Source organism: Mesocricetus auratus, unplaced genomic scaffold (genome assembly GCF_017639785.1).
Source record: "Mesocricetus auratus isolate SY011 unplaced genomic scaffold, BCM_Maur_2.0 Super-Scaffold_4256, whole genome shotgun sequence".
In the NCBI taxonomy this organism is placed as follows: Eukaryota; Metazoa; Chordata; class Mammalia; order Rodentia; family Cricetidae; genus Mesocricetus; species Mesocricetus auratus.
Window position 1 is genome coordinate 106,553,065 of NW_024429182.1, and position 14,222 is coordinate 106,567,286.

The following is a 14,222-nucleotide window of genomic DNA, read 5'->3' on the forward strand; positions in this document are numbered from 1 at the left end:
CAACGTTTGAAACACAGATGAAGTCATGGAGAAAGTCGTAAAACATTTTGCACTTAAAATGAATCTTTTGTGTGAGAGGAAATGCTAGGAGAGACGGGAGGAATTGTGAGTTCATGGCTGTGTGATTGCTATTGATCGCAATGTGCTCATGTCTATAGTGGGTCTGAAGCCTTATAAGGCTTGCCTTTGAAATCATCACTTTGTTTGGGGGATAATAGGAACATGGTAGAGAATATTTTAGTTTTATTTTTCATCTTACAACTGTGATAATGCTAAAGGCCTAGCAATGTAGCCTATCTCCATTTGCATTAAGATCAGTACCCTCCTTGGAATCTGTTTCATGAAGAAAATATTAAGGATATATAAAAAATGATGGTATTTAGAAAACAGAGGTTTGCTAAATGCTGCTGAAATTTGTTGGTAGCAGAGAATACATTGTTCAGATGTCCTTGTACATTGTCATTAAGTAAGCAATGGATGCTTTGTTCTTCATGCCAGGGGACTACAAATCTCTAGATCTGAAATGCCAACCAGTTCCTGGTCCTGCATCTGCCTTAGCTTCCCAGGGAAGCAGAATATTTTTTCTTGACTTCTGGTTTTATACAGGCTTTCTAATGGTAAGTTATTTTGTATGTAACATAAGGGTTTTTTTGCTGTACTTCAACAATATTTTGGGGTAAAATGAAGGGATATTGAGGCTGGAGATATAGCTTAATAAAGTTCTTCCTGTACAAGCTCAGGAAGTTTGATGCCCAGACCTCTTGTAAAATAGTAAAGAGCAATGACTCACGTTTGTAATTCCTAAGGTGGGAAGGAAAACACAAGAAGAACCCTAGGATTAACACCCAGCTAACCTAACAGAATGAATACCAGGCCAGAGAAAGACCCTGACTCAAAAAACAAGGTGCTGACCTCAGACCTGAATATTCATTTATGCACACCTTCAGATGAAGATACACCCACACTAACATGCATTTATGCACACACAGAGAATGCCATCAGAAGTTAGAGGTAAACAATTGTCTTCCCTCTGTACTCACAGACGTATGTGTCCATTGAAATTGTGAACAAAAACACACACACACACACACACACACACACACATGAGACTTCCTTATCCACTCCCACTCCATAGCAAGCTTTGCCCTGTTTGCCTTGATGCCAGAAGGCATGGAGCCCACAACTCTGCTTTCAGCAGTGGTCTCTGGAATTGGCATAGCTTGGCAGTGTCATTAAACTCTAACTTATATCAAGGCCGACAATTAAGAAGGGTTAGATGATTTCTGAGTTTAACTCCATGTGACAGACCTTAATGATCCCCCATGGGAGGCCTTACCCTCTCTGAGGAGTGGATGGAAGAGGTGGGATGGGGAGATGGTGGGAGAACAGGAGGACAAGAGGGAGAGGGAAGTGGGATTGGATGTAAAACAAGATTGTTTTTAATTTAAATAAAATATAAAAAATCCATATTATTAAAGTGTCAATACAAATAGTTTCCAGTAGTAGTTATCAGATCAGAGTTTAAGACATCTCACATTTATGATGCTATTATCAGATTGAATTAATCTCTTTGAAATTTCTAGTCATATTTAAATGTAAATGGCATTTTATTTTGTCATCTATGACATACTAGGAAAAGACATTGGATTCCTATGTGAACACATGTAGCTCCTGAGAGCAGATGTTACTTTGTGACAATAAAAACTTCAGTAGCGTTACGAGAATGGGTCAATGCAATGGAGTATTGCTCAGCTGTAAAAAGCAATGACATCATGAAACTTGCAGGGAAATAGATGAAACTAGAAAAAAAACATCCTGAGTGAGTCAATCCAGACTCAGAAAGACAAACACAACATGAACTCACTCATAAGTGGATTCTAGATATAAAGCTCCAGAGAAGCTAGGTAATAAGGTGGACCCTAAGAGACATCGCTCTGAGAAAGGGAATTAGATGACATCTCCTGGGTAAACTGGGGACAAGGGAGAGTGGTAAAGGGGAGGGGTGGTAGATGAGAACATGGACAACAAGTTGGTTGAGTTGAGGGAGGAAAGGAGTGGGGGAGCAATGAAAGAGATATCTTGATAGAGAAAGCCATTATGAGGTTAGGAAGAAACCTGATGTTAGGGAAATTCCCAAAAATCAACAAGGATGACCTCAGCTAAGACTCTTAGCAATGGTGGAGAGGGTACCTACACTGCCCTTCTCCTGTAATCAGACTGGGTGGATACTCCAACTGTTATCATAGAGCCTTCATCCAGTAATTCATGGAACCAGATGCAGAGATCTACAACCAAGCACCAGGCCAAGCTCTGGGAATCCAGTTCAAGAGAGGGAAGAGGGAATATATGAGCAAGGGAGGTCAAGATCATGAAGGGGAAACCTACACGGGCAGCTGAACTAAGTTCATGTAAACTCATGAACTCTGGACTGACAGCTGTGGAGCCTCCATGGGTCTGAGCAAGGCCCTCTGCATGTGGGAGACACTGGTGTACTTTATCTATCTGAGGGGCCCCTGACAGTAGGAGCAGGATCTATTTTGTAGAGCCCATTTTCTATGGTGGGATGCTGTGCTCAACCTTAAAGAAGTGGGGGGTGGCTTAGAACTGCTTCTACTTAAAGTACCAGGCTTTGTTGACTCCCCATGGGAGGCCTTACCCTTTGGGAGGAGTGGATGGGGCAGGAGTGGGGGGAGGGAGTGGGAGGACAAGGGGAAGAGTTGTGATTGGGATGTAAAATGAATTTAAAATAAATTAATTAAAAATGGGGGCAACGTTGACTGTGCACATTAGCCATAAATTATCCTCAGGGTTTAACTCACACCTCAGTAAATATCAAAGAATCCTACAGCAGTATACTATCTAGATTTGTATAGAATAAACTGAGGACCAGAGTCTGAGGAAGTCACCTAAACTATAAAGCTGCAGAGCAAAGGTAGGACCCAGGTCCCAAGCCTAACCAAGACTAAATCAGGACAAAACATTACACTCGACTGAGAGTCTAGTGGAGTTCGATCTGCTGAATTATTTCAGATTCCAGTCATTTCAGCTTTTGGTAATGAAAACTAATTGAATTTAAACTTTTTTGAAAGTTATAACCAGAAACACAGGTAAGGACTATAGGTTTTTCCCATAGTCCCACCTGTGCCAGCAACAGGCCCACTAACAGCATTGGTAGAATAAATTTTTAGTTTCTATACAAGCTAAAAATGAGAAATGTCTGTAATCTCAGCATGTAAGAGTTTGATGGAAGAGGATTTTAAGTTAAGGTCAGCCTAGGTTATATGGGGAGATCCAGTCTGACAAGATGGAGTTACTCATTCCAGCCATTCATTCTAAAAGCACTGAAATGCTCAGAGGTGATGGATAAAAGATTCTTATGCACAGTACCTGACACTAGTTGAATGTTTCCTAACCCTGGTTCCTATTTGCATTGTTTCTTGTATCTATTTCAGATGTAAGCATGTTTTACCTCAAGATTGAGTTGTTAAAGCAAAGAGTAGGGAAAGGTGACTAACCTTTTTGGCAGTAAAGCATATATTCTAAACAAATACTTGTATTCCTTCTCTTTGGCTATGAGCCTATTGAAAGAAAGAAATGGGAGGGAAAAGGAATTCCCAGGAATCTTTTGGGAGAAGTCTGCAGTCTTGTAGGCACTCAGAGGAAGAATTCATCTCATGGATAAAGATTTACAGTTTGTCAGATGACCTCACAGGACACACTAACTATGAAGGAGGCACTTGGATCTGACACAGTCGTGGGCAGAGGACCATACCTTGGTTGACTTGCTTCATTAAGCATGTCTCTTGCTTTCTATCAAAACCCTTCTTTCAGGTCAGGACCCCAAAGATAGTGTGTCTCTCTCTGTCTTCATCTTTCTCTGTCTCTCTTTGTCTCTGTCTCTGTCTCTCTCTCTCTGTGTGTGTGTGTGTGTGTTAGAAGATGTCACTGGATCTGATATGTCTCTAGTCTCTTCCTAGTGTATCCACTTTGAACAAATATTTCCTTTGTGCTTTCATGATTAAAACAAAGCACTAAGCCAAACTCCTGGAATCCAGTTTCAGGGTGGGGGATGGGGAGTGACAAACAAAGGGATCAAGACCACTCTGAGAAAAACCACAGAAACAGCTGACCTGAGCAAGTGGGAACTCCTGGACCTAGTCTGACAGCTGGGGAACCAATATAGGACCAAACCAAGCCCTCTGAATGTGGGTGTCAGATAGGAGCACTGGACAGTCTATGGGGCCTCTGGCAGTGGAACCAGCATGTATCACCAGTGCACGAATGAACTTTGGGAGCCCATTTCCCATGGAGAGATACTGTCTTAGCCTAGATATACAGGGGAGGGTCTAGGCCCTGCCCCAAATAACTTGACAGATTTTAATAATCCCTCATTGAAGGCCTCACCCTCCTTGGGAGGTGGATGGGGGGATGGGATGGGGAGTCATTATGGGGTATGGGAGGATGGGAGGGAGCAGGAAATGGGATTGATATGTAAAATAAGATTGTTTCTAAATTAAATACTATATATGGCATTGCTTTTGAGCATCTTCCTACTAAGCAGAAATATTTAATTGAATCTTGAACATTAATAGTACCCTAACGTGACACCAACTTAAGACAGGTTTTGATGTACACAACTTTTAATTCTGTTTTGAGGAAGTTTCTGTTGTTAACTCTGAATGACTTATTTTTTGTTTTTGTTGTAACAAATACTTTTATTAGAGTTCAGGTTTTGCAGTTTCCAGAGTGTGTAAGGCAGGTGGGAAAGGTGAGAACAGATTGTATCTATTGTACAGTATCACATAACTGCTAATAGCCTGGAATTGATGAGTTAATAAAAGCTGTACAAATGAGTAATGCTGGAATATAGGGAAGGTGTTCTGTATCTGGTGTCACTGTGTGTGTGTGTGTGTGTGTGTGTGTGTGTGTGTGTTGTAAAGATAATGAAATGAAAAATACACATCTGATGTACAGAAGATAGATGGTTTTTGTTGTGTTTTTTTTTTACTTAAAATGAGAAAGCAGCAACTCACTGCATTTTATCAGCAATCTCAAAAAGTTCACACAGCCTTACACTGCTGTAATTATCCAGGTTACTTATAGTTAAGTGTTTTCCCCCACCTTAAAGTGAATGTTTCCATAGATTAAGTGTCATCTTTATTTCTTTACTATTAGGAATTCCTTTAACAAATTTATTCATATTCTTCAGAAAGTATTAGACTGAAAATTGGGGTATTATTAACCAAAATGGGAAGTAAGGGCAATAAGAATAAAATAGAAAAATGAATCCAGCAAGATGGAAGATTATGCATCAAGTAATATTTAGAATCCAGAGAGGAAAAAACACACTTGGAACACCATGAACTAGGACTGGAAGCCATCACTGAACAAATGCTATTTAGGGATGACCTAAGCAGGCCCCTAAAGAAGAGCCAGAGGGAGTCAGGGAAAGTCATCCTGGAGCTGAGAAGGCAGATTTTGAGAATACATGAGACAAGGATCACTTCCTTTTCCTCATTTCATCACTGCTTAAACTGGTACAGTCATGGATTAATCAGTCGCTACAGATTTACTTAGCAAACATCTTGTTTTATGCTATAGGGAGTGGTGAGAATCACATAGTCTTGTCATGCGAGGAGTTCACAGGATCATAAGGACACAGGAGAAACCCATTTTGACTACTTACAGTACAAAACACAAAAGTTAAAAAAAAAAAAACAGGGCAAGGATAAAATCAAGTGGGATGGGTGTTAGGAGGCCAGAACCACTTATCTTACTGGCTATTTGATTTTGAAAAGGAACCTGGCCCCACTGGCTTTCTAACTTGGAAGTGATGAAGGCAGTGCCATCACACAGAACATTTTACTTGATTCCCTACTCACTGTTCATAGAAGCTTCAAAATGAGGAAAATAGAGTACCAAGTGATGTCAGGCTTGTGGGAAGTTATATAGGGAGGATGTGAGTCACTTCTTGAATTACAGAATCTTACTTTGAGGTCAGCTGTTCTCAACTGACTTGTTCATAATTTCTTCAAGGTTGTTCTATCCTTTCCTTCTGCATTTTATCTCTATGTCACTGGTCACTCACTGGCCAGTGTACTCAGGTTCTCTGGTTGTAAGCACAGAAAGCCATTTGAGGTAGCTTCAGAGAAACCCTGAATTTACTGTCAGGCTAAAGACGTAGGAGGAGCAATGAGGCAGGCCATTTGAGGAACCTGAACTGATAATGAAGACTATTTGTCTAGACGAATAAATGCCATTGCACCTGGTCTTTGATTGACAGAAGCCTAGTGCCTAGTAGCAAAATGGTGGACTCCTATGGCATGCCAGAGTGAATGACTTTATTAAATCCTAATTTGATCATTAAAACCATAAAGGAAAACAACACAGCTCATGGAAGGAAGATATAGTAGGCACCATTTAGTCAAGAGGCAATGAAGTCTCTTATGAATTAATGGTGTCACAAAGAAATCTAGGTGTCCCTTTGTAAAGGGCTTAGAATAGAGACTGGCAGATGCCAGGGACTCCAGAACATGAGCTCAACAAACTGATAAGTGAATAAAAACACAGAGACGTCTTTATGAAATAGAGTTCCTAACTATGGGACTGTTTTTACAAACTTATGTAGTCACTCTAATAAAATAAAAAAGCTTTTGATTTGTCAAATGCCCAGAGATACTAGAAGATTCTCCAAAGCTCCCTGATAGATTGAGTTACTAAGATTTCATGAAAGGTTTGTACTCATCTCTCCATTAAATATTTATTAGCTTAGATAGGCAAATCAATTAATGCCAAAAGATATGGAAAATCTTTGTTGATATTTTAAACTCAGGGCTGTTGGGTCTAGCAGATAAACCTACCTCCCTTGATTTCTATCTTGTTACTATAGCGCACAATATGATTTGTGAATCAAAAGTTGAAATTGAGGGGTATCGCAATTTGGTTTCCATCTTCTCTCCAGACTAGATTGATTTATATGATACAGGTGTTGGCTTCTCCAAGTTTATCATCACCAAGATGAATTTCAGGCAGTATGATTACTGGGTGATCCTCTGGAAGTACACTACACTAGAGTTTTAGATTGTATATACACTAGGGTTCTTATTAATCTGCAGAACTGTGTTGACTGAAATTCCCTGCAGAGTCACCGTGTGTGAGAAAAGATCCAGAACATCTAAGATCCAGACCATTCTCATCATGTGCTTGGATCCACATTCTCACAGTCCACGCAGGGGAGAGCATGTACCTGTTTGGAAACTGTTCAGGGCAGTTTCCCTAAGATCAGCAACACTGGCATGCACCTGTACTTCTTATACAACATTCATTTTGAAATATTTAACTTTTAAAATTATTAGGATTATTTTTAAGTGGACAATTATCTGAGTTAAATAAATTGTCATTTCATTACCAAAACAGGATTTAAAATATCCTAAACAGTGAAGGGTATCATTAAGCTGAAATGCCATAGGTAACTATGTATGTGTATGTTTGTGTATGCAGATATGTTTCTATAAATACATATGTAATTATATAAAATATATATCACAAGACTGCAGAGTACATATAGTTGAGAACAGAGTCCTTTTCTAAGGTCTAAAATTAACTGACCAAACTAAATTGAAGCTCAATTTAAAAAGTGTTTTCTTGTTATTTTAACACTAACTATAGTTTCTTATATTTTCATAAACTGATGGAATATATTTAATAAAGCTTTGAATATATTAGAAAATGTTTGAAATATTGGGAATTTCCCAGTAGCTTCAAACTAAATTTGGTATATGTATGTGTATGTGCACACTAGCAGATGTTGGGAAGAGATATTGGAGAAGAAGACAGATATCAGAACTGAGTTGACAGCTGTGTTCCACATAGGAGCATATTCCATGCATTAAGATATAACATGTCAGTACTACTATCCTATCTGCAATGATCAGATAAAGAATATTGGTTTTTTTCTATTCTTGTTAAGACAGAAATAATTTTAGTGGTCAATATAGACAAAATGACTGATAAAGTACCATGAAGCAACTTGAAATTTTCAATTTTGAATTAGACTTTTCTCAAATGCTTACTGAGCACTTTTGTGTCAGGCACTGTATTTAATTCTGAGAGTAGAAAAATATATACAGTCACAGAGTTTAAGAGAGAAAAAAACAAGCAAATATCAGTTCCTTTTTCTTATTTTCACCTCTCTGAAAAATTACAAAATATCAGGAAGATCAAGAGTAACACACTTAAATATGTTTGATGATAAATTAGAGGCTCATGCTAGCAACCCCGAATAAGGAAAGCATTTGTGTCTACGAGACTATTGCCTAAGGAGTAGACTCTGAGGGTTCATGGAGAATATCAAACTTTTCTTCATAAAACAGAGAAGAGTTTTACAAACATAGAAGCAAACTTTTTTTTACAGGTTTCAATTCAAAACAAAATCATTATAGCTTCACATGGTTTGCAGAGTTTCCAAACACCTGTTTTTAAAATTCCTTACAAAAACTGTCTTGTGGTATTGATATTCAAGATGGGCCTATGGTCATATCGCAAGAACACAGAGTTAAGTCAGAAGAAACTCAAATATATCAGTCCTTGAAACATTTAGGTGATTCCTATAACACAGAGAAAAATCATGATTCTGCCCAGTATGAGAACTTTAAGAGTGGTCTGAACTTTAAAGAAAATTTGGAGTTTTCAATTGTTGAAAGAAGCATATCTCTTGAGTTTCTATGGCATATGTAATATATTTTATGAAGTAAGGTCATCATGATTTTTAATAGGGATTAATTTGAAAAATGTTGTGTCATTATTCCAAAACACATTAAACCAAAAGAATAAACTACTTTAACACACTTCTTCCAGGTATTATTCAAGTCACCTCAGGCTACAATCACCGTCAGTCAGTCTCATCACCCTAGCTAATAAATTGTATGAAGAGTAATCATTTTTACAACACAGAATAAGAAAAACTCATTTATAGAATCATTTTGTATATCTATCGATTCTATCAGGCTTGTTTACAGATCTGTAATCATAGCATCTCTAGAGAAGAAATGATTTTACTTCTTAAGAGAGTCTGTAATTTGCAGTCCATTCACATCAGCACACGATATGAAATTGAACGCTACTTCATGACCTCTTGATTTGTCTATCACAACCACAGCCAAAGATAGTCAAGTTACTCTGAGTCCATTTTGTGTACCAACCAGGAACTATGAACTGCAAATAACTTCAAATATTAGTACGAGAAATATCAGTATTATACATGCCACTATTAGACACTACTGTCCTCATGGTATTAGTTTGGATCACTATGACTTTCTCTCATTGATAATGTTTGGCAATTTTAAGAATCCAGAATTCATACAAAGTAGACAGAAACAGACACAGATTCATCCTTAGCAAGAACTACAGAGCTGATACATCTTTAAATACACATAATGCTTTTCTTTCTAACATGACAAGAACAAATGAGATGAATAAAAGAATCCCTAAGGAAATAAGTCATTTTCCTTACCGGAATGAATGCATGTTGCATAGCTTCTTCACATTGTTTTAAGGAAGCAATCGTATCCCACAAAAGCTGATAATTCTCAGCTCGGGAAGCACTTGGCCGTTGCATATCGAAAGCCGGTAACATTCAAACTGAGCTCAAAGAACCCAGTTGAAGAAGGAAAAAAAAAACCCCGCAGATCTGTTACATAAACTTCTTAATTAGATCGGCTACACAAACTGCTATCTTAAGACTTTAAAAAAAGTAAATCAGAACATTTCTTTTGGGGAGGTGATAACTGGGCATGACTTGAATAGAGACAGATGTTTTCATTGTGAAGTATTTTCATTCCCACACTTGTGAGAAGCAATCCTATCAGTGTTCCCCTGTCTTCATATGAGTCTGGCAAAACTGCACATACCATAAGTGTGTGTGTGGGGGGGGGAGGAAGTAGGAGGTAGAGAATGGTGAGAAATACTTCTACCATAAGCTTTGGGTGGCAGGCTACAGAGGTAGAATGTGAGTAGAAACTAGTAAAATGGCAGCAAATGAGTAACATACGCATGTACACAGGCAGGTACCTGCACTTGTCTACTATGTGAACAATGCATGCACACTCACAGTCTTTTTGTATCTCCAGCTCTCATCTAAGATAAGACAGAACTGATATAACTCTTTTGTAGTGTATTATCACCTTTCAGCACCAGAAATTCTCCTTCTGAGATTATCCCTTAAAGACTAATCAGGGAGCTTATGATAATCAAATAAGGCCAGCTATATATTTTAGAGTTTAAAAGTGGTTAGAAGAACTTCATGGTGCTTATGCATAAGAAAACAGTCATACTTATTTCTTGTTTTAGAAAGCATTCACAGAGATAATGTAAGGACAGCCATGACGTTGTGTATTCTTGGGACTTAAGAGTTGTCTGCACAGAGCTAGCTTGTGTTAATTCCAAAGAAATATGTTGTACAGTTTAACAACAAAAGACTAATATAGTCACTAAGCAGAACATACACAGACTTTCAAGATATATTATTTTCTGATTTTATTTCACCAAAGTCAGCAGCCTGCCACAGTCTCCAGAGTCTCTAAGGGTTCGCTGAGGTAGGGGGAAAGCATCTGAAGAAAATGCTTAGTTGTAGCAAGATGGTAAGGGCCGCAGATGTTCAAAGCTAGTTTCACAGTCAACAATGACAAAATGACAATATTTATTGATGCGCCGTGAGAAGGAAAAGATGAATGGGAAAAATACATAACATAATGAATATAATGTACATTCAATTGACCTCAAAATCCCAAATAGTGTAAAGCAAGGTGTAAGTGTAGGCAGTAGCCTGGTTGCACAAATGAAAGACTCCTGCTGTATTATTTTTGGAAGACCTGCATTATTTGGGTTACCTAGTTTTTCTGCATTTGTACCCTGATGATGGCGCATTTATGCATGCTAATGACCTTGTAGTACAAAAGTCCTACAAACTGATGCCCAGACTCCTTATCTCATTTACATTATATATGTAATTTTCCCAGGACTTTCTACCTGGGCAAATGGTAGAAAGATTATTTTTCCTTAGTATTGTGCACATATACCATATGGCTATTGCCATCAGACAGTTTGCTTTTCAATATCAATTCAACCAACCTTTTCTTTTTCTCATTCATGGTGTTCTGTTCAGCTCACACCCACAGTCCCTCCTCTGCCTTTATTCCTGCCCTTATCCACTCCCATCTGCCCCAGCCACATGCTTCTGCTTCATGCACTGTCGGCTGGCCAGCCCACAGCTTCCCGAAAATATTCCCTCACTAGTAAATGTTCTGAATTTCTCAGGAAGTGACTGGAAAATAAGTGCTTTTGTTTTTAAAGTCATCTTTCAAAATCCTAACCTACCTTTTCTAATTCCCTTGAGCAAAACAGCACCACTATTTTACAGAGAAGTTTCTGAGTCCCAGTCACGCCCTTTGTTCAAGAGACCTTATTGATAATTTGATCAGAAGCTCCTAAAAGGTCCCGTTTTTCTTTTCTTTTTTTTTAATTTTAAATAGCTTGTTTTACATGTCAATCCCAGTTCCCTCTCCTCCCCTCCTCCCGCACTCCCCTTCCCCCCCCACCCTCCCACTCTATTGCCAAATCCTTCCACATAGGGGATATCTAGAGTCTGTCATTTCACTCTGGGTAGGGTCCAGGCACTCCCCTAGGAGTACAGGCTGAGAGAGCATCCCTCTTTGTGCTATAGGCACACGATGACTGTTTGTATTCCAGGGATAGACACTGATCCACAGCTTAGGGCCCCATAGGTTGCCCAGGCCTTCTCGCTGACACTCACATTTGGGGGGGTCCAGATCAGTCCCATGCTGGCCTCCCCACTGTTGGTCTGGGGTCCAAGAGCTCTCCCCTGTTCAGATCAGCTGTCTCTGCTGGTTTTGCCAGCCCAATCTTTGCCAATTTGCTCATCACTCCTCTCTCTCTATCACTGGTACAGAACTAAATAGAGAATTCTCAATAGAGGAGGCTAAAATGGCCAAGAGACACTTAAGAAAGTGCTCAACAACCTTGGTCCTGTTTTTCTTAATCCTTGTAAAAAATGAGTTATAGAATCTGCCTGTAGAAAGTGAACATAAAAATGTTCTTTAGATCTCTATTACCATGTCTATTCACTTAGTTTATAACCACAAGATGCATCTTTTGTGTGCAGCACTTTCTGAAAATTCTTGGAGCAAATGGACATATAAAAAGTTAAATCCGATGGGCATTGGTGGTTTATGCCTTTAATCCCAGCACTCGGGAGGCAGAGATAGGCAGATCTCTTGTGAGTTCTAGGCCAGCCTGATCTAAAGAGTGAGTGCCAGGATAGGCTCCAAAGCTACACAGAGAAACCCTGTCTCAAAACAAAACAAAAAATGTTAAATCCATTCTTAAGGAACTTTACATGCAGTAGGATGGATGACAGATTGGTTCAAACAAAAAGAAGACAAGTCTAAAACATCTATATGAGAAAGAACGAGTGTCACAAGCTAATCTTACAGCAATGGAAACTAAACCAAACATCTCTGGAACATCGCTGTAGGCTCATGAAGACCCCACATTTGGCTAGAGCCTGAGGTTGATAATGAAATGGAATATGCAAAGGCATGTGGGAAAGAGACAATGGTAGGGAGTGAAAAGATTCAGGGTGGAAAGGGGGAATTGATAGTGCTTGGAAGGAACATGATACCACAAGGGAAATCTGCACACCAAGGACTGCAGCCAAGTCTATTATTATTATTTTTAAAGTTTTGTTAAATTTTTAAAGATGTCTTTATTTGTGAGAATTTCATACATGTATACATCTAAACAAGATTATTTCTACCCTATTTCCACCTTCCAAACCCTGAAATGTGTCCTCCCAACTTTATGACTCTGTTTTTTTTTCTTTTTAATGATCCACTAGTACAAGGGGAGATTCCTAGTCTTACTGCAACTTGATATGCAATATTTGATTAATATTCATGGGTGACCTGTCCTTTCCTGAATAGAAATGGAAGAGGACTGGATGGAAGGGGGGAGAGAAGAGGAGGGGAAGTTACTGGGCGGAGGGAAAGGAGGGGAAGTGTGGTCGTGATATAAAATAATAACAATAATATCATTAAAATTAATCCTCTAAGCCCAGTTAGTGCTGCCACCCATACCAGGTACACAAAAGTGTGTTTTCTTCTGTTAACTGGTTTCACTACATTTTACTTGCAATAAAAATGAAATAACGGAGCCTAGATTGATTCTCTCAAGTTAAATCACCAAAACTAGGATGAGCTGCCTGGTTAACTACATTCCAAGGATGAGCACAAAACTACAAAAATCAGTGCAATACCCAAATAAAGAAAGAAGGTGCCCCTTTCCATCCTTCTCTTACAAACATCGAGGAGAGGGAAGATGGTTGTAGCCACATGCACATGTATTGAAAAGACAAAGTGGGTTTTATGAAGAGATAAAGCAGGAAGAAAAAGTTATCCTTCTATTAATCCAGATAGGATAGTGCAGGAAAACTAACACTGAAATCCCTTCACAGTTATAGGTGCAAATTTTTTAAAACAAAACTTTATTAAATTTATCAATGATAAATAGAAAAAGGCAATGTATGAACAAGCAGGCATTAAACTAGATGGTTTACCATATGAAAATAAAGTATATAAATCATTTTCTTAAGATTTTGACAGAAAAAAGACAAATGGTAGCTCACCATCACAATAAGCACAGAGGGGAGGCTTTACAAATACTGATATCTATTCCTGACATAAGAACAAAAATGTAAGAATCTTCCTTCTTATTACTTCCCATCAGCATTGCCTGGAAGCTTCTAGATAATGCAACAAAGCAGGGAAAAGAAATGAAATTTACATTTGATTATTGATTATAAAAACATGTATGCAGAAAATCTAAGGAAGTCGTTAAGGGAAGCTACTTAAAGTTCTAAGCAAATTTAAAAAGCCTTCTAGATATAAACTTAACACATAAAGATCAACTGTACTATATACACTATGGGTGGATAAAAAAGTAAACGATGCTTTTGTCACGATCAAAAATGTCATAGAAAGATATATGCATAAGCCACATGCACTGAAACTGTGAAGATTTATGTATGAAGTGTGTGTGTGTGTGTGTGTGTGTGTGTGTGTGTGTGTGTTTGTGAGTGAACATCCTAGAGACAGACTCTAGGGACTTTCCCTTGCCAAGCAAGGGCTATACAATTAAGTTATATCCCA

General features: G+C 38.5%; 1 protein-coding gene across 14 annotated transcripts in view; it reads right to left on the reverse strand.

The window, feature by feature from the left end:
* Dlg2 (discs large MAGUK scaffold protein 2) overlaps positions 1–14,222 on the reverse strand; it is a 1,919,116-nt gene that overhangs the window by 673,316 nt on the left and 1,231,578 nt on the right. For 2 of the 14 annotated variants that reach the window (XM_040732035.1, XM_040732023.1), the window contains exon 1: positions 9,512–9,650. The exons of 11 other annotated variants lie outside the window; for them this stretch is intronic. In XM_040732035.1, the coding sequence (XP_040587969.1) occupies positions 9,512–9,634 (123 nt within the window). In that variant the 5' untranslated portion in view covers positions 9,635–9,650. Of the gene's footprint in view, positions 1–9,511; positions 9,820–14,222 lie in introns of those variants that run through there. One more of the 14 variants, XM_040732038.1, reaches the window with a different exon arrangement.